At 34.2% G+C, this 21,984-nt stretch overlaps 1 protein-coding gene across 4 annotated transcripts in view; it reads right to left on the bottom strand.

Annotated features, from left to right (window-relative positions):
- Positions 1–21,984, bottom strand: part of DCC (DCC netrin 1 receptor) — a 1,140,843-nt gene that overhangs the window by 164,046 nt on the left and 954,813 nt on the right. For all 4 annotated transcript variants that reach the window (XM_045458871.1, XM_045458872.1, XM_045458870.1 and 1 more), the window contains exon 15: positions 6,153–6,347. In XM_045458871.1, the coding sequence (XP_045314827.1) occupies positions 6,153–6,347 (195 nt within the window). The remainder of the gene's footprint in view (positions 1–6,152; positions 6,348–21,984) is intronic.

The raw sequence follows: 21,984 nt of genomic DNA, 5'->3' as shown, positions 1-21,984 counted from the left end.
CTCGCGGTCCATGAGTTCGAGCCCCACGTCAGGCTCTGTGCTGACAGCTCAGAGCCTGGAGCCTGTTTCAGATTCTGTGTCTCCCTTTCTCTGACCCTCCCCCATTCATGCTTTGTCTCTCTCTGTCTCAAAAATAAATAAACGTTAAAAATAAATTAAAAAAAAAAAGTCCTTGTAGAAATAATCTCAGTTGGAAAAGCAATGACTGCATCTGGACATTTATAAATAATCACTTTTGTTTTCTGAGCTAGGGAGTTCATAAAGATAAATGAAAAGGAGATGGGAGAAACAGAAAATAAAAGTAAAATAACAGACCTAAATTCAACCATTCATGTATTTTACATTAACATTAAATTTTACATTAAATACTAATGGCCTAAAAACTCCAATTAAAATAGCAAGACTCAACTATAAACTGCCTACAAGACGCAGAATAACTTTAAAATCAAAGATATAGGCTGAAAGTAATAGATGAAAAAGATACACCACGTAAACTGTAAGTATAAGAAGGCATAAATAATGTTAACATTAAGTCTAGCGACAGGCATCTATAGTGTAAATGAGGTGATTTACTAAGAAAAAAGAACAATTATAAATGTGTATTGGCTTAATAACAGAATCCCAAAATAAATGAAGCAATCAAATCAACAGAATTAAAGGGAGACAAGAATGGTTCCATGTTTATAAAAGGTGATTTGACACACCATCTTAGCTATTTACAAACTATTGATCAAAAACTTTAGTAAGAAACACAGATGATCAAGGAAATCATATCAAAGACCTTGATCTAATTGACATTTATAGAACTCTGTATCTAATAATTGAAAACTACACATGATTTTCAAGTTCACATAGTACATTCAACAAAATTAAAACAGGTCACAATAAGTTTAAAGATATTAAAGTCAGAGTGTATTTCCTAATCATGATAAAATAAAATTAAAAATTGATAATAACGGGGCACCTGGGTGGCTCAGTTGGTTAAGTGTCCAACTTTGGCTCAGGTCATGATCTCACGGCTTGTGAGTTCAAGCCCCGCATCAGGCTCTGTGCCAACAGCTCAGAGCCTAGAACCTGCTTCAGATTCTCTCTCTCTCTCTCTCTCTCTCTCTGCCCCTCCCCTGCTCATGCTCTGTCTCTCTCTGTCTCTCAAAAATAAATAAACATTAAAAAAATTAAAAAGAAATTTATGAATCAATAATAACAAGATGTCTAGGAAAAAACAAAATTTGAAAAGCAAGCAATGCACTTAATAAAGGGAAAAATACATCAAGGGAAATAAAATATTTTTAACTAAATGATAATGAAGAGACAACATATCAACATTTGTGGGATGTAAGGGAAGGGTGCTTAGAGAACACAAATAACTTTAAAAACCTACTTCATGAGGTCGCACCTTAAGAAATTAGAAATAGGGGCGCCTGGGTGGCGCAGTCGGTTAAGCGTCTGACTTCAGCCAGGTCACGATCTCGAGATACGTGAGTTCGAGCCCTGCATCAGGCTCTGGGCTGATGGCTCAGAGCCTGGAGCCTGTTTCCGATTCTGTGTCTCCCTCTCTCTCTGCCCCTCCCCCGTTCATGCTCTGTCTCTCTCTGTCCCAAAAATAAATAAACGTTGAAAAAAAAAATAAAAAAAGAAATTAGAAATAGAGAGAAATTGTACAATAAGTACAAGAAGGAAAATAGAGTAAAAGCAAATATGAAAGAAACAAAATGGAGACAGCCAGTAATTAGTAATGTGAAAGCCTCAAAGATCAGCAAAATTGATAAGCCCCTACCTAGACTGATCACAAAAAATAGAGGGGACATAAATGATCAACATCATAAACGAAACACCGGTTATCACTGCATTTAATAAAAGATCATTATGAATGAACAATTCTATGCCAACAAACATGACAAAATGAAGTAGACAAATGTCATGAAAACTGTAACTTACCAAAATCAACACTAGAAAAAAATACAAAATACAAAAATATCTATATGTGTTAAAGAAGCTAAATTCATTATCAAAAGCCTTCTTAAAAAGGAAATCTTGGATCCAGGGGGTTTTGTTAGTGAATTCTATCAAATATTCCAGGAATAAGTAATATAAATTTTACACACACTTTTTCAGTGACAGAAGAACAAATTGTCCAACTGATTTTAAGAGACCAGTATGACTTTACTTAAAAAAAAATGGATAAAGTCACTACATGAAAAGAAAATTGTAGACAAATATACCTTATTAATATAATAGACAAATATACCTAATGAATATGAGTAGACAAATACATCTCATGAATATAGGCACAAAAATCCTTAATAAATATTAACAAATCAAATCCAACAAGATAAGAAAAGGGTAATATATCATGCATTGATCTGTATGAGAAATTCAAGATTAGCTACCCTTCAAAAATCAATCAATATAATTCACCATATTAAAAAAATAATAATAAAGGAGGAAAAAGAGCTAGAAACCTATTACACAAAAATTCAACAAATATTCATGATAAAAATTCCTAGAAAGCTAGAAAAAGTAGAAAGCTTCCTCAGTCTGATAAGACACCTATGAATAACCTATAGCTAATATCCCATTTCATGCCTCCCCTAAGATCAGGATCAAGACAAAAATACCTGCTTCCATTTCTATTCAACATTTTACTAAAGATCTTAACCAAGAGAAAGCGAGAGAAATAAATTAAAGGCAGGAGATCAGAAATTAACTGTAAAGCTGTTCCTCCTTACATATGATATGCTTGTTTACATGGGAATTCCCAGAGCATTCTACTAGTGGAACTAATACGTGAATGTAACATGTCTTGGGATACTAGATTGGTGCTTAAAAACAGTTGTATTCTCCTATACTAGCAGCAAACAGCTAGAAAATGAACTTGAACAATCCCATTTAAAATAGTTAATATACACACATATACATAGGGACTAAATTTAATAAACGCACACAGACATACACATAGATACAGATATAGATATAGATATAGATATACATATACATATACATACACATATATACATATATAGATATTGGCCTAATATATATATTTTGACTAAATCTAACAAAAACTTTCAAGATTTCCTATACTGAGTACTATAAAATATTACTGAGAGAAATTAAAGAAGAAATTTGAAAAACACAGTTTATTGTCAGTTATGTCACAATAAAGCCCTTTTAAAACTTAACAAATTGTACGCTTTAGATATGTACAGTTTATACACATACAAATACCTCCATAAAGATGTAGAGGTAGGTAATTGATCAATTGATAGACTGATGAATAGGTTAGTAGGTAAATAGTGAGTTTTTGAAAGAGGAGCTTGGTTTCAAATTAATATTGCCAAACATGGCTAGAATTCAGATCTTATGAATCTATACCATGCATATACATCAAAACCGGCATTTAGGGCTCTTAAACTAAAAGGAATATGACGTCAAAAGATTAATTATAAATATCTAACAGTACAAACATTGGCTAATGAAACTCTATGTCTACACTAGGTAAGCTTTGTTTTAAATCAGGCAACATTAGATGTTGTTCAAAACAGTCTTATATTTGTTGTCCTGAAGCAGGTCACAGTGCCTGGTGTCTAAATATTAAATTATTATGCCTGATAAACAAAATGCTGTTTGAAAGTTCTGGTCTCCTATCAAAGAGAAGAGGAAGTTTATTGGTCAATTATAAACCAAATCGCTTTTTTATAGTCTAAAATACAACCATGACACTTGAAGTTATAGCTGACGCTATGCTTTAACAGATTATAACTTTCTTTAATTCGCTTTTAATTGTATAACTGTTATACAGTCCTTAAAATATATATTCCACTATTTAGCCAAAGTTTATGTCAGACATCTTAAGTTCTAACTTTTAAGAGGATAAAGGATTCACACAAGTCCACATTCAACTTTGCAAAGAAACCACTGATTGCTTTGTTTATTCTTTTAAACATTAAAGAAGCAGACTAGTTTCATAGCATCTTGTGATATATAGATATGGATATGGATATATAGATACAGATATGTTTAATATACACTCTGGGTAAATAGTGATACACATGTTGAAAAAATACCAGTTTCTCTGTTTAACTATGCAGATACTTGAACAATAAGAATATAACACTTCTATTTCTTATTTTATGTTAAGACATAGGACTATATTAGAAAAGTATCAGCTGGTAGAACTTAAATACTTATGTATATATCCACATGTGTATGTGCATATGTGTGTGTAAATGTATGTGTGTAACTTATCTTTTTCCAGATAAGCTTTAAAGTGTAATAAACACATGATTATATATCATTGAGATAGGTTCATATCCATTTTATCTTTAACAGTTTTCTTAGCTCTCTAAACAACGAGAGCTTGTTTCCTTTGTAAGCATGTGGAGAGATTTGCCTGGAGAGATCCCAAAAGCCTCAACTTTGCTAGCCTAGGAGACTCCTGGAAAGTCTGCTTGTAGAAAAGAACATCACTACCAAAAGGATACAGCAAGACAAAGTGGTTTTCCTTTATGACTTCATTCTGACTTTGCACCACACTCTCATGGCAGCAGAGCCTGGGACCAGCCATGGGGATCTCTCCTTCTTTTGGGTGGCATCATGATCAACTGTCAGAGGTGATGCCCACTGAATAATGGACAAATGGTAGTCCTTCAACATAGATCTGACGGTCAGAGTATGTTCTGTGATTGCCTTAACATTGAAACTCGGGGACTGACTGAGAATGTTATTTCTAAATGCCGAGCTAACTAGAATTGTGGAGATTTTCAGTAGGTACTTTTCTTATTAGTGTTTGAGGCAATTATAGAGAGAACGTGTCAGTGTAATTTTCCTCCTGCAGTGAGAAAATCTTTTCTTGCTACTGCAAGGAAAGGTATTTAAATTCAAATCAAGTTACTCATCACAAATGTTCTGTTTGTGAAAGAAATTATAAGTAAGTAGCATCCCCTACCTCCACCAATCAGGTAATACTCCCAGTGAGGAGGTCAATGTGCTTCACTGCAAATAATACGGAGTTAAATCAACAGGTAGAATCAACTTGCTTTGTGCTTTATGAGACTAGTTTAACTTCTTAGCAGCCTATGTATGACATATATTCCTTTGATTTCTCTCTGTCAATGATATAATCTCTAATTATACTATGGAAAATCATATATAAAATGGATGTGAACCCTTTCATTACACATTAGCCCTGTCTAAATGAACAAATTTTCAATGGATTAGGAAATGTCATAAGTCAAGTATTGTATTTAGTCAAATGAGGTTGAAGATGATAAGAGGTTGGAATGCATGCAGAAAGGAGTTTGACAACTAAGTTTACAGGCTTGACTGAAAATTCCTTGTTTCGGGGCACCTGGGTGGCTCAGTCAGTTAAGCATCTGACTCTTGATTTCAGCTCAGGTCAGGAGCTTGTGGTTTATGAGTTCAAGCCCCAAACTACTGGTCTCCCTGATAATGGTGTGGAGCCTGCTTGGGATTCTCTCTCTCCCTGTCTTTACCCCTCCCCTGCTTTGTTCTCTCTCTCTCTCTCTCTCTCTCTCTCTCTCTCTCAGAATAATAAACATGAAACAAATAAGAAAATTCCTTGTTTCACCTTTTGTTTTATGGTCATAATGGCATAGTCACAAAGTTTTGCCTATAAATACTAAAGGACAAGAGGGCAATGCGACTAGATAATTCAGTGTTAAAGAAAATTTGACAGAATATTCTCCTAGTGAGAAAAAAATGACAAAAAGTGTTGACTTTCTTTTTATAAGAATTATTAAGATTAGAAGTTTCTGTTGACCATGGAAAAAGAAAATTAATACAATTATCTTTTTGTATCCTCTGGCACATAAACAAGAGTACACAGCAGAGCACCCACTGTTGTGAATGTCTCTAAATAAAATTCCCCAATGCAAAATTCAGAGAGGAAAAACATCGGTGTGTGTGTATACATGTGTGTGCATGCAAACGTGTGTGTGTGTGTGTGTGTGTGTGTGTGTGTGTGGTGTGTGTAGACTGACAGGAGATAGAAAAAGAGAGAGACTCGTTTTAAGAATTAATATGTGCTACAAATTAAAATCAAATTCTGAAGAACAAGTTTCCAAGAAAGAAAATAATTTCACATAAATCATTTACTTCCTTTAATAGAATAAAAAAACATTGCTACTCACCTAACCTCTCAATAGAATAATATCGCTGTTTACTATCCACACGCACTGTCTCGGCATAAGGGCTCCCAACGCCATAACCAATTATGTAACCTCGCACCACGATGTTTGGGTTCAAGGGAGGAGTCCAACTCATGATGATGCAATTGGTCTGGGGCCTCACGTGAAGAGAGCTTGGCTGGTCAGGGACTTGAGACTCTAGAATTCAAAGAGGGGTAAACATCAGCCTGTCTCAAAATAGAACATAGAGCATGGTAAACCTTCCCATTTAAAGAACACTTAATACCATATTCCATGAATTCTCAAATGGTGCATCACTTATTGCCCAAGTTCTCCCTAGTGTCAGCGTGTGATTCCATTTTCCATGTTTCACAGAATTCCTTAAGCACGAGAGGGCACTGAGTTCCTTCCATAGGCATGTAGCATCATGCATCCTTATTCTAATAGGTTTTTTCCCCTTTCAGCTGTTTTTCCCCCATATAATTCTTCTTAGGTATCATCACTAATGGGTGAAATCAAAGAGGATGTAAGAACATTAGGAAGGGAAATGAAATGTCAAAAATGGTCTTGCCCAAGGATTATTTTATTCTCATTTAACTAAATAGGAAAATCAAGCAGTTCTTTCTCAAAATGTCAGGTGAAACAGTTTAGGGCAAATCAGCATGATTAAGATTGTACCTGACCCATAATTTAGTGCATCTCTGAAAAGTGCATTCATCATTGAAGAAAAAGAGACAGTGGCTGAGATGGTAGCCACACAGACTTTGGAGTGCGCAAATTTCATTTAATACCAGGCTCTGTCACTTCCTAGCTGTGCACCCTCATGAAGTTATTTATCTTCTCTGAGATTACCTTTTAATTAAAGTGGCATTCCAAATATTGATTGCTTCAAAGCCTGAGCTCTGAAAATAAGAATTCCAACTTATACTGTATACTCACCATCTCAGAGAGACCTTAAGACCTAAGCCTCAGTTTCCTCACGTGCTGAATGAGGCTAAGGATAGTAATATTCTCATAGGGTGCTGAGAAGATTTAATGAGATAAAGTATAAAAGCACTCATTATGAGTAGCACCAACTCATGTTAGCTGTTAGGGAGTAAATGTATGTGCTACCCTGACATAAATTTTCTCTGAAGGAGATTGTGTGTTGAAAATTAATAAATTAGCATTCTGACTTTTACATTATCTTTCTTCCCTGTGGTCCCATGGTTAAAGAAATGATGCATTTTCTGGATGATTCTCATCATTCAACTAATAAATATTTATGAGCACCTACTATGTTGGGGGAACGGGTCAAGGTATCCCATGATGATCAGGATACAGGTCAAGAGTGAATATGGCAAACATAAAACATATACTCTTGGAGTTCACAGTTTAATGGGAAAGACAAGTAAAAAGGCAGTTATAATATACCATGATAAATATTTTGATAGGGTTAATACAGGCATATGTAGCCTATTTTTTGAAAATCATGTAAGTATTCTGGGAAGAAATTTAAGCAAGAATGTGCCCATCTAAACTTTAATAGTCCATTAAGTGCTTAGCACAGTTTCTGGCAATAAATGGGTACTCAAAATATTAGTGATTCGAACTTTATTCAAACTATTTGTGTTCATTCATTAATTCTTTTTTTTAAATAATGTTTTTATTCATTTTTCAGAGAGAAAGAGAGACAGAGTGAAAGCAAGGGAGGTGCAGAGAGAGAGAGAGAGAGAGGGAGACACAGAATCTGAAGCAGGCTCCAGGCTTTGAGCTCTCAGCACAGAGCCTGACATGGGGCTTGAACCCATGAACTGTGAGATCATGACCTGAGCTGAAGTTGGATGCTTAACCGACTGACCCACCCAGGAGCCCCCATTATTTCTTTCTTAACTGGTAATCTCTAAAGGTAACAAATGTCAGATTATGCAAAATAATTTGATGATTAAAGGTAATGTTACAACATATTTGTTTCCTTGATGTAATAGCAAAAGGTGATATAATCTCTATTACCAACTTTATCCACTTTCAACATACATACTTCTAGCTTAAGTGATATATGGGAACATGTCTTTTAAAAGTTTTTAAAGTAGGTCCCATAATAACAGCTTTTTAAAAGATGCTACATCCTAAAGATGTTACATCAGCAGCATTTTCTAAAGGAGCTCCCCCACCCCATTAGCCCCCACCCTGCCCAAAGATGCCCATTTGTGACAGAAAGGGAAGAAGTTTTATTTGTCTGCTCTGAGGAAGCCTGTGACATAATATGCAAAGGTGTCATAAAAAAATTATCTCAAAACGTGGACATAAACCTTAACAACAGAAACACAATGTAAGGGACTTTCCACTAGAAACCCTAAGTAAAAGTAATAAAAGACATAAAAGGAATGGATTAATACTTTTCAACTCTATTGTCACAGAGGCTGTCCAGTGTTCTCGAAATGTAATGGGTTCTACAAAGAATTATTTAACACTTTTGAGGTTTTGCAGTCATTATTGAAAACAGCAAGACAATCTGCCTAACCTTACATTTAGAAAATGAATTCAGTGCTATGACTTTTTAAAGACAATATGAAAACCTAATGATTTTAATGACGATACTCAACATCTTTTAGAATAAAAGGAAAAAAAATATTTAAAATGTCTCAAAACAATAACTTTCTCCATCTTTCTGCAAACCATAGAGTAGTTCCTTTGCAGGTTAGTTAAGGTTCATACCCACAGAAGTACATAGCTTGGAGCGTTATAAAGGGGCTATGGTAATGAGTGTACAAACTGGCTCTTGAAGAAGAGGGGCTCTTGGTACACAGGACTTGTCTTTTTTGTTTGTTTGTTTTTCACTGTATGAAAGGAATTTTAATCCTAGATCCAAACTGGGAACAATTTTAACATGATAAAAAATAAGGGTGTATATACATAAGAATACATGTTGGTTCCCCCTCTAAATACTTAATGTGCTTTACTACCCTTAAGATCATAGGGCCATAAGAAAAGTTGCCTATCAAGGCAGTGTGAGACATAACCCATTTATAATATATGGCCTCATCATAAAGATAACTGTGCTAAGAGATTCGTAATCCAGAATAGCCCCTTTGTACCCACCTACTCACTTCTTAATATAAAGACAGAAATGACATTTTCCTTTTTTGCTACCTGAATCAGTTTTCTCTAACATAGATGACCTTATGGATTAGGAAAATGGTTACTATTGGAATGAATTATAAAACATCAATTCAGAAAATTTGCCATGAAAGTATGTGACATGAGACCTCTCGGTTTGAAGGCTGAAACTGAAATTCACTACTCAGAAGTACATGAAAGATTTTACAAGTACCTCTAGGACAATATTGTAAAGCATGGAGAAGTATTAAGGTAATTTTTTAAATAATTTGAAACCAAAGAACACATTTTGCCTGAAATATCCAAATTAATGAACCTCAAATTTCTACTGAAATCTGAATTATCAGAGTAACTAGGTCAATGGCCATTCTTGGTTATACTCTGGAATTATGGATCCTATCTTGGTTTAATTTGTTCCTAAAGAAGAGTTATTACTTTGGGGGGTTGGGTGCAGTGTGCCTGGATGGCTCAGTCAGTTAAGCGTCCAACTTCAGCTCAGGACATGATTTCACGGTTCTTGGGTTTGAGCCCCGTGTTGGGCTCTGTGCTGATAGCTCAGAGCCTGGAGCCTGCTTCGGATTCTGTGTGTCTCTCTATTTCTGCTCCTCCTCCACTCATGCTCTCTCTCTTTCAAAAATAAACATTAACAAAATTTAAAAAAAGAATAGTTATGATGATTTGAGGGACGACCAATTTCCACTAATGAGTAGTATTCACATATAGCACATTAGGGAATTTACCATATTAATCCCCATGACATTTCAACAATTACTGTACATCTCCTATGTGCCAGTCATAGTTCTAAGTACTGGGGACATAGTTTTTTGGGGAAGTAAAACCAACAAAATAAGAGGAAAGAAGAAACAAACAAGGAAATCAGAAGATTTTGTAAGTGCCATGCTGATAGAATAGTAACTGACACTGACTCAAGGAAGGTATTCTTGGTAGAGTCTAAAGTGAATGATCAGAAACAGTCAGTCAAGCAAATACCAGGGTGGAAAACTTAACAAGAAGAGGGAATGACTGCTACAAAGCCCCTGCAGCAAGGATGAGCTTCGTATATGGAGATATCAAAGAAGGTCATTGTGCCTAGACCACAGAAGGAAAATAAAGAAAATAAAAAGAAAGTTACCCAGTGGGAATTTAAAATGGTACAAATGCTATGAAAAACAGTATTGCAGTTTTTTTTTTAATTAGAATTACCATAAGATCCAGTAATTCCACTTCTGGGTATCATCTCCCAAGAATTGAAAGCAGGGACTCAAACAGATATCTGTACACCTGCACTCACAGTATAATTATTCAGAAGAGCCAAAAAGTAAGTAAAGTTCAGGTGTCCATCGACAGATGAATGGATAAACAAACTGGGGTATATATACAAAATGGGATATTTTTCAGCTTTAAAGAGGAAGGAAATTCTGATTCATGCCTTTAGGCATGAGCCTTTAGGACATTATGGTAAGTGAAACAAACCAGTTCACAAAAGGACAAAAACTGCATGAATCTACTTCTATGACATACCCAGAGAGTCCAAATTCATAGAGAGAGAAAGTAGATGGTGATTGCTAGGAACTGAGAGGAGGGTGGAGTAGGGAGTTATTGCTTAATGGGTAGAGTTTCAGTTTTGCAAGACGAAGAGTTTTGGAAGAGGGTGGTTTTGATGATTGTCACACAACAATGTAGATGTACTTAAAGACACTGAACTGTACACTTAAAACTAGTTAAGGTGGTTACTATTATGTTATGCGTAGTTTAAGATACTTTTTTTAATTAAAAAATTAGAAAACCCTAAAATGTTTTTGTGCTTGTCTGGATGGCTATTGTGGAAGTGATGTGTGCATATTTGGGACATTTGGGAGATAAAATCAACAGAGCTATAAACTGGATGTAAATGGTTTGGGAAAGAAGAGACTCAATGATAACTCATATATCTTTGGCTTGGGCAACTGGTGTATGACCTACTGAGATAAAAATAAGTGAGTTCTTAGGTCATGTTAAATTGAGATACCTATTGGTTATACCTATGGAGATCTCAAGCATGTAGGTGGGTATATAAATTTGGGGTTTTAGTGAAAGGCCATGGTCAGATACATAGATGTGAAAGCTGCCAATACACAGATGGTATTGAAAATAAGTGTCTAAGGGGCGCCTGGGTGGCACAGTCGGTTAAGTGTCCGACTTCAGCCAGGTCACGATCTCGCGGTCCATGAGTTCGAGCCCCGCGTCAGGCTCTGGGCTGATGGCTCAGAGCCTGGAGCCTGTTTCCGATTCTGTGTCTCCCTCTCTCTCTGCCCCTCCCCCATTCATGCTCTGTCTCTCTCTGTCCCAAAAATAAATAAACGTTGAAAAAAAAATTAAAAAAAAAGAAAATAAATGTCTATGAATATAGATACAGTGTGAGCATGTGTGTAAACAAAAACAAATAAGATCATATCAAATAAGTAACATCACTCAAAACTCCTTAAAGTCTTCTGATAGCACACTGTAAAGTCAGGTTCTACCATGCCCTAAAAGGTTGTATATGCTCTACCCCAGTCCTCCTTAGCTCTCTATCTTCATCTCCTACCACTTTCCCCTTTGCTTACCTTACCCCAGCCATCTATTACACAGTGGACACTTTATTGTTCCTCAAACATGCCAGGCATGCTCTGGCCTCAGGGCATTTGCATCTGTTGTATGCTTTGCCTGGGAAGCACTCCCTCAGATATGCCTTTCTCCCTTATGTCCTTCAGGTTTCTGTTATTTGCTTTTCAACTTCAGCCTTGCCTGGCTACCATATTTAAATTTGCAATCTTTCCCTAATCTCTAATCTAATAATCACCTATCTTATTTTTTCCCCCTAGGATTTGTTGCCATTTATTGTGCTTTCTATTTAATGTGATTATTTCATTATTCGTTGTCTCATCTCCTTCCATAAATTCTGGAATACATAAAACTGTCACTAACTATACAATTGTCAAAATTTTATACAGCTCTCTCTTTAAGACAAGAATTTTAGGAAAAAAGGAAATAATAAAGAAATGAAACAAGATGAAAAAACAGTTATTAACGGCATTTTCTCCAAGTGGCCAGAAAGATTTGTTTCTGCTGGCCCCTGCTAATGACAATGATCGCTGCTGTGTACTGTCTTCTGTGGACGGCCCGCCAAGTGGCGTCAGGCAGCTGGTATTTTTGACAAATATTCACATATCTGTTCTCGATTTAGTGTGCTGCATTTTATGGGTCATTTTGTTAGAGATTTGTTCCGGTCCCTAATAGCCTATATGTCTTTACAGAGAATTACATAAGGCAGTTGGTACAGCCATCTTCTATCTTTCCAGACAGTTCTGATACATACTAATGTGTTCATTTCTATTGGCGAGGACTATTCTCACCAACAGACATCATCTTCCTTATGCCACTCATGTCTATAAACTTTGAATGTTATTTGTGTATTTATTGTAGTGAACAATCACTTCTATTTACCAATGAACTATACCTTGTTTTTATTTTATTTTTATTATATATTTATTTTTGCTTTCCTCCTACAATCTTCTTAGTATTAACCTTTTACTATATTTTTCACTTAGTGGTATACAAGTGTAGTCATGTGTCCAGCACTCCCATCATGGGACACAACAGTTCCATCCCCCTCAAACTCTCCTCATATTGTCACCTTGGCAGTCATTCCCTTCCCCGATCCTTCAATATTAACTTGACTAATGGATTTTAAAATTTCATTCCTCTATGAATATGCTCTTATGAATAATCTTACTTATTTATTTTCAGCATTAATTCTTTTAAAAAAACATCTATGTTTTTGCTCTTGTTCCTTAATAACAATGGGTAACATGTATGGAGGACTATTATGAATAAGCACCATATTCAACATTTAAATAAATGTTTGAATGTTTCGTACATACTTTGTGCTCTTAGCTATTCTACAAATGTCCTGTTTATCATAACGTTTGAATTTTCAAATTAGGATTCATAATTTTAATTGGATTGTATCTTTTTGTTTACTTTTATATATTTTTCCACAATCTTAATTGTCTCAGGTCAAATAATCTTATTATTCTACTATTTCATGTTATTTTTAGGTACTTTTGTTTGCAGTATTCATTTTCATTTTAATGAAATTTTTACTCTATCACTGCTCCTAAAATTGAAAATAAATATAAGTATAAACAGAGAGTAGAGTGGTGGTTTCCAGGGGTTAAGGGGTGAGGGAAATGGGAGATGTTGGTCACAGGGTACAAACTTCCAGTTATAAGATAAGTTATAAGTTCTGGATCTAATGTGCAGCATGGTGACTATACTTAACAATACTGAATAACTGTATTATGTACTTGAAAATTTCTAAGAGAGCAGACCTTCCATGCTCTTACCTCACATATACACAAAAAGGTAATTATGTGAAGTGATAGATGAGGCTACTAACTTTACTGTGGTAATAATCATGTTGTACATACTGTATATCTTAAATTTACACAATATTTTATGTCAATGGTATCTCAATAAAGCTGGAAAAATTAAAAAGAAAACAGAAAATTAAAGATAAAAAATTAGCATAAAACCAGAAAAAGAAAAGAAAAAGCATGTAGAAAATTAAGGGGAGCAGGTAGATACACAGTGTTCTAAAAAGGAACTTTTGACAGATTCATTCCTTTAACACCAAAATTCTAATTCTGAAAAAAAATATGCCTCTTGAGGGTATTTGTTTGTGTCCTCCAATTTCCGACACTGACAGCCTTACTCCTATTGACAATCAAGGTAGACTACTGGAATGGGGTTGTCTGCCTAGGCCTAGGAAACAATATGATGTCCTTCTGAAGAGATAACTGATCAGAATCTAGATCCTGTAGCCTCTGCACTTTTACCACTGATCAAGTCTCACAATGATGATAACTCAATGGGAAAAAGTAGTGGGGGGAGTAAGATATTCCTCAGGGAAGAGACATTCAATGTCATGTCCAAGTTTAATCTTAACAAAATAATCAAGATGGTTCCTTCTTTGGTTCTCTCTTGCCTAGAGAAACTGCAGAATCCCAACGCCCGATCATCAGTAGGGTGAAACTAGTCCTTTTTTGTTCCAATGTTGGGAAAAAAATGGCCTAAATCTGTTGAGTTCTTGATTTGACAAGGAGAAAATTAAGGTAACTGTCTAGGGACGAGGTTGGCATGTCAAATGGAACACAAGAAGAAACACAATCAAGTTCAATTTTATTTACGAACTCCTGGCTTTTTGAGTGGGAAAACCAAAACTTGACAGTTACAGGCAACACCTTTGATGTAGCTTTCTAAGAGCACTGTGGGATCAGAGCCTATCAGTATCCATGATATCAATATTTGTTTTCTCAATTTAGAGTTCAGGGACCCCAACTTCAAAAATCATAGAATCTCACTAGAATCTTATGTCTTCCCATGATAAATTTTATCAGCTACTTCATATTGAATAATCTCCAGGTTTGGGGCCATGCAAATGATAAATCCTATTCTTTAAAAGGGCATGGGGAGTAGGGTCTCAGGATGTACTTCCATCCCAAAGGATGGAAGGATGTACTTCCTAAAGGATGTACTTCCATGAAATTTTCAGGTTCATTTTCCTCTAACTGGATTAAAACCCTAGTCTCTCAAAACTATAGATCTATTTGCCCTAAAAGAAAATCACTATCTCTAAAATCTTATGGCAAGCTTCTCTCTAGAAAACTTGGGTTTTTATTTTAACATCTTACTTGAGGAAAAGGTAATATAATTCTCCATTTAAATAAAAGTATACCAAGGAGGGCCAAGGGGGATGTCTCTAGCTCTCATTTAACTATAATTGTTTTTAAGGACTATAATAGTATGAGTTTAACATAAATAATACCTGGCTATGAATGTTCACATATTGACCCATCTATTCAATATTAATAAAACATCTACCATGCATCAGGCACCATGAAAAGCACTGAGAAATTAAAATCAAATAAAGCAAGGTCTTTGCTTGTAGTCAGCTGAGAAGAGTGTGATAGTTGCTGATATTGTGCCCAAGACAGCAGGCTTAGAGGAAAGACATCTGGATGCAGCTCAGATGAAAGAAGCCTCCTAGAAGCAAAACATTCAGTGAGATTTGAAGTAGAAGTAGGTGTGAAGTCATGTGAAAGGGCACTCTGGCAGAGGAAACACTAAGTGTTAAAGCATGAGATATAATGGAGTGCATCTGGAGGGATGCATACATATGAAAAGATGTGATAGAATGTCAAACTTGAGGTTATGGGCAGGACCACAACAAGGAGAATTTGAATAGAGAAATAACATCATCATATCTGGTTAAGAAAAATCACTCTGACAGCATGATGGAGTCCAGAGAGGAGCAAACTGGTGTCTTCCCACAGAAGACCAGGTGGGAGGCTATTTTCAGGTGACAAAGGCTGAGAGGCTGACATAAACTAGAGTGGTGGATCAGAGAGGAGGGCATGAATTCCAGGCCTGTTAGGGAGGTAGAAATTGCAGGTACTGGGTATATTGGTAGGAAGTGATAATGGAGGAGTTGAGGATGGGGCACCTGCTGGCTTAGATGACTGGTGGATATGGGTACCAGTCCCAATGTGAAGAACACAAGAGGGAGAACACAATCTCCGATAGTAGGAATGATACCTTGAGAGATCAGCTCACCTCATCTCACCACCTCCAGGTGCATATAGGATGTGTGTTTGAGCCCTCCATCTTTATTATACTTGAAAATACCAAAGGAACAAAGCAACAACAAAATTTTTAAAACCATCCTTACCATGGAGGAGGGGAAGGAAAAAAAAAGGAAAAGAAAAAAAAAGAAAAAAAAAAGAGGTTAGAGTGGGAGACAGCCAAAGCATAAGAGACTCCTAAAAACTGAGAACAAACTGAGGGTTGATGGGGGGTGGGAGGGAGGGGAGGGTGGGTGATGGGTATTGAGGAGGGCACCTTTTGGGATGAGCACTGGGTGTTGTATGGAAACCAATTCGACAATAAATTTCATATATTGAAAAAAAAACATCCTTGACCTTTCTATTTTTGATTTATATGAGAAGTGATAGCTTTGCTTTCCTTTGCCTTCAAGTCCATCACTAGAATCAACCACTGCCAACTAGTTTGGTATAGGGGAAAGACAACTTTATGCTCTACTAGAAGTACTGGCAATAGTCTCAATGCCATTTATTGAATAATCTGCTCGTTGAAATGCCAAATTCATTTTAAAGTTTATTTCTCAAATATAGCAAGAAATATTTCTGTCCTCTATATTCTGTTACATGGATCTACTTGTCTATTTCATTGCCAGACAGTACTATATTGATTTTTAAATCATGTTTTATTGTAAATGTTAATGTTTATTCTACTTTTCAAATTTTCTCGGAATTCTTTTACATTTATTCTTCCATATGAAGTATAATTCTGATTGGAGTTGTATTTATTAACTTAATCATTAATTTGGGAAGAAGCATTGATATGGTAACATTTTGTATCAAGGAATATATTTCTATTATTCATGTCTTATTTTATATCTTTTAGTAAAATGTTATTTTCTTCATATACATTTAGTTTGTTAAATTTAGGCTTAGATATCATATTTTAGGTTTCCATATGAATCCATTTCTTTTCTTTTTAATGTTTGAACTAATTATTGCCCAGTATAAAAAAACTATTTTTTGTGTGTATACATAGATATGTATATGTATATAAGCATATATACATATAATTTTAATATTAAATTTTCTTATTAATTCTAATAGTTTTTTAATGTAGTTTCTTGGAATTCCCAAATATGCAATCACGCTGCTCATAAAAATAACATTTCTTTCCTTCTGTAATGACATATAGCTTTTTAAGTTTTTTTGTGTGTTTATTTCTAATCAAAACCTCTACACTGTTGAATAATAAAAATAGTAGGAAACTTCCCTGGTTTATTTGGATTTTAAGGACAATGTATTTAGTATTTTAGTATTTAGCAGAATGCTTGCTTTTAGTTTCTTACAAAATAATAATATTTTGAAAGCTTCCTTATACTCACATATTAACACAAATTTTTAAGAAACTGGTAATGACTGACTAATTTTACAAAATGCCCTCTTGCATATGATATATGACGATGTCCCATTAAATTATACTTTAATTAGATGGTGGGATTTGAAGACACACTGAGTGTATGCCCTGCTTTTGCATCAGAAGAAATACATCTATTCCCTAATGCAGACAACACAGTTTTATCATCATGAACAAGAAAAAGATTCATAGGACCAATGGTATTAGTATTTCATACCACTGTTGAAGTTTGAGATCTAATATATGAAAATCAGTAACAATAAGCATTTGTTGAGTGCTTAATATATATCAGATACATTTCTGAGTACTTTATTTCCATTATCATTGTTAATTCTTACAGAAATCCATTGAGATAGATACTGTTGTTACACCCTATTTACAGATGAGAAAACTCAGGTCTTAGGGAAGTTACGTTACTTGTGCATGATAATACAGTGAGTGGAGCAGAAGTCAAACCTAGTTTTAAGATTTCAAACCCCACAACCTTATATACTACATTATACTTAGAAAAAGTCAAGGAAGTCATAAGGGGATTAAACATTTCATGAGGATACTAAAAAGTGTGCTATGGCTAAGGAAAGGACTTAAAACTTTTTCGAACATTTATCCAAATCTAAATAATTTGTACATCGTTTGTACGGTGGAGTGCTGAGATTTTGAACAACCACTTGCCCAAGAACAAAAGCAGATTTTAAATTGATTTCAAACTCAATTTGGCTTTGCCTACAACACTCCTTATATGTAAGATGAATTCTACTTGAATGAGAATAAGGGGCTGGATTCTTCAATTTCATGATGGATTGGCTGTTATACCAATGGCTCATCTCATTTGCAAGTCTTTTTGTCAACTATTAACCCAGCATATCATGGATGGCTCCTATCAAAAGCCCATGTGAAAGAAATACTTTTTCATGACATGCCACCTACAACCTACGTTCCTCTGTGCATAAAATTATATACTAACATTGTTATATCACCAGAGGACCGCATTTGCGAGCTCATTGGTGTAGACCCCACTTCTTACCCTCGAATTGGTATCTTTAACTTGAATGCATTTTAAATGGCATGTTATTGATTTTAACCAAGAATTTTATCAAATAATAGCCAAACAAAAATAATTTCTGCATTTGTTGAAAGTAAAAAAAATCCATTTTATAAAATTTTCACTATATTTTTAATCTAATAGATACACAAATAAACAAGATTGCTTAGATATCAGGTGCTAAAAGTTACATTCTAGATATAATATGGTTTCTTTTGGACCAACGAATTACTTGGAAGAATATTTTTGTATTTCCAAACATATTGGATATCATATTATTATTGACTATTAGTTTCATTACACTGTGATCAATGAATGAATTTAGTATTATCCAAGAACTTTAATACCCATTTTCTTACAGCCAAATACTAACTATTTTTTGGATGCTTAGGAAAAAAATATGCAATTCTGTAACTGTGCATATTTCATTTATGAAAGGTAAATCTTCCACATTCCTTGCTTTTTCATTTTTTTCCTATTCTGAGAGATGTGTAAAAATCTCCAAATATAACATTGGTCTTTATATATAGCTTTCAGTTTACAAAGCTACAGACCCTAGAGGAACAAATTAAATGAAACGAGAAATAATTAGAAAAAAACAAATATTAGGGTCGTTTAAAATAGAGGACCAAAAGCTTGTCTTTTCAATAAATCAGAGAAGGAGAAAAGGAATTATGGTAGATTGAGCGCCTTAAGGGATATAAAAACTGTATATAGTGTGTAATTCTAGATTCAATTCTAGTTTGTACAAATGATCTGTAAAAAAAAGTTTTTTGGGGTTCACTGAAGAAATTTGAATATGATCAGGATTTTAGGTAAAATCATAATCTGCAAAGATAAAAATGAAAATAATTGAAAACAGAAGTTTGAAGAATAGTAAGCATCATATATTCTCATTTTAGTTACATCTATATATTTTTAATTATATAAATATTTTATGCATGTATGTGTATACTGACATGTGTATAATGAAAGAAATTAAAGGATATTTATTAGAGTGTTAAGATGATAATCTGATCATCTTCAGATGGTGAGACTTGTGTTGGTTTGTTGTATTTTCTAGCTACAACTGTATACATTTACTGATTCTATACTGATGAATGTGTACTAAAATGTTTGTAATTTTTTTCATAAAGATCTGTCAAGATTTGCTTTAATAGTATAAATTTGTTATAAAAGCCAAATACTTATAAGTAATACATATTTCCTCAACAATTTACATATTTTCAATAACTCAATCCTTTTACCATTAATAGTGACTCTACCCCTAAAGATGTTTTTGGCCTTAAGAAAATTACCAGAGAAAAACCTACACATGTTTTTTGTTAGGATGACTGGTATTTTGTCTCATCTCTTTATTTTCAACTTTTTCATGTTTTAATATTTATAAATTTTGCCAACTGTAAGTACTATAGACATGGATGTTTGCAAAATTCCATTAAGTAATGGAATCCTTGAACTGGTGAGTCTAATACACTTATTGTTGTTACTACATTAAAGTTTATTTATATGACTTTATTATGCACTTTTAATTTTCCATTTGTTCATAATAAAGTATTATTTTTCATTTTTATGACCTCATTTGTATAAGCTAAAGAGCCCCTCCCTCTGTTTTATTTTTTCTCTACCTGATACAAAATAATATACTCTATATCCTTCCGGTTGTAAGATTTTCAATTTTGAAATCTTTTCACGAGAACATCATAAAAACAATTTCAAAACTGTTTAACCTCCACGATCTCCTTCTTCTTTATTATCTAATATTCACAAACTTTTTAAACTCTCCAAAATATAATTTTTCTTTTAGATGGCCATAATTTGCTCAGATGTACCCATATGTCACATGATTTTGTTAATCACTTTTCTAATAATCCCTCTAGTCATTTTCTTTATCTTTTTAAAAAAATGTACATTCTTTATAAAAAGGATGGTGGTGGTTGTCTATTTTCCTTTATGCCTCCTTTCCTTGAATAGTTGTTTGGTTAGATATACAATTCTTTAATGACAGTAACTTTTTAATCAGTACTTTGAAGATATTTCATTGTTTTCTGCTTTAATTGTTCCTATAGGGGAGTCTTCATCAGTATAATTATAGTCCCTAAAGAAGTAATCTCTCCTTGGGCATTTTAAGCTCTTCTTTTGTCTTTATCTTTGCTATTGTACAATGTATCAAAGGTAAAGCATTATTCCTGAATCTGATAATCCATATATCTCATCAATTCTGGAAAATGATCACTTATCTCTTCAAAATTTATTTTTCCTCCATTCTTTATTTTCCTTTGGAATTATGATTGAAGCATGTTAAGTTTTCTCCTTCCATGTTTTGTTTTTCAAGTTCTCTTTTATTTCTTCTATCAGTGTGTATTTTTATGTTGTTCCAAGCATTTAAAAAGATTCTTTCTCAGATGGAGCTTGGTGTTTTGAATTTTTTGGAAAATATATTGTTTATGTACTTTAAGAGTTGCATATTTGAGATGAAGTTTTGTGACTTGTATATTTATTTGTAGTTGTCAATATAAAATTATACATCCATTCCATGCATGTATGTATGCATGTGGGTGTTTGTGTACATATGTCTGTGTGTATGTCTGTGTGCATGTGCATCTATATGCCTGTGTATACATATGTATGTGTCTCTATGTGCACGTATGCATGTGTGTATGTTTGCATGCATACATGTATATACACATGTGTGTATGTATGCCAGTTGTATGTATGTGATGTCATCATTACCCTGGAATCCTATCAACTTGTATCCTGTTAATTCTTTGCCCAATTTTCATTTAATATTTTTGCCTTTGTCTTAAAAATAAATAGTTTCATTTTGTTTTTAACAGGATCTGAAAGTCCCTTTTACAAAGGGAAGTCAATTCAGTTTTATTAAATTTTAGAATTTCTCTCATCTAAGAGTGTTTTCCATTTTTCCTTACTAACAACTTTATTTTCTGTACCTTACTACATAACACATTATTTATTTTTATTTTTCCAATAATTTAGAATATATATGTATTTTTAATTTTTATTTTATTTTATTAAATTTGAGAGAGAAAGAGAGCAAGCTTACAGGGGAGGGGCAGAGAGAGAGGGAGAGAATCCGAAGCAGGCTCTGTGCTATCGGTGCAGAGCGTGACATGGGGCTCGAATTCACAAATGGTGAGATCACAATCGGAGCAGAAATTAAGAGTTGGATGCTTAATCAACTGAACTATTCAGATGCCCCTAAAAATACATATTTTAAAGTATTTTTTAAAAACCAATTCTTGGGTGGATATGCAATTTGCCATGGTGTTTATCTTCTGTCAAATCTTAGACAATTTTGGGCCTTCGCTTATTTCTTTAGCTATCTATTAGGTAAGAGTATCATCATAGACCATACTGTTTATCTCTGGTCCTTGCTCAATTTCGGCTTTCATTAAACGTTCAGACTCTGAAATTCTAGATTTTTGAGCCTCTCATTTCTATATATTGTGTTTCCCTTTTCTTTACCTATTTTTCTATTTCAACCTTAATGCTTATTGTTTCATACCTTTTGGCTAATATGAAACTAAAAACACAAACTGATTTATAATATTTGATGCAAACTTTTATTTTGATACAAGCATACAGTTGGGCCTTGAACAATGTGGGTTTGAACTGTACAGGTCCACTTACATGCAG

The sequence above is a fragment of the Leopardus geoffroyi genome, chromosome D3, assembly GCF_018350155.1.
Source record: "Leopardus geoffroyi isolate Oge1 chromosome D3, O.geoffroyi_Oge1_pat1.0, whole genome shotgun sequence".
Taxonomy (NCBI): domain Eukaryota; kingdom Metazoa; phylum Chordata; class Mammalia; order Carnivora; family Felidae; genus Leopardus; species Leopardus geoffroyi.
Note: the sequence above shows the minus strand (reverse complement) of the source record. Positions and strands in the feature narration are given on the sequence as shown.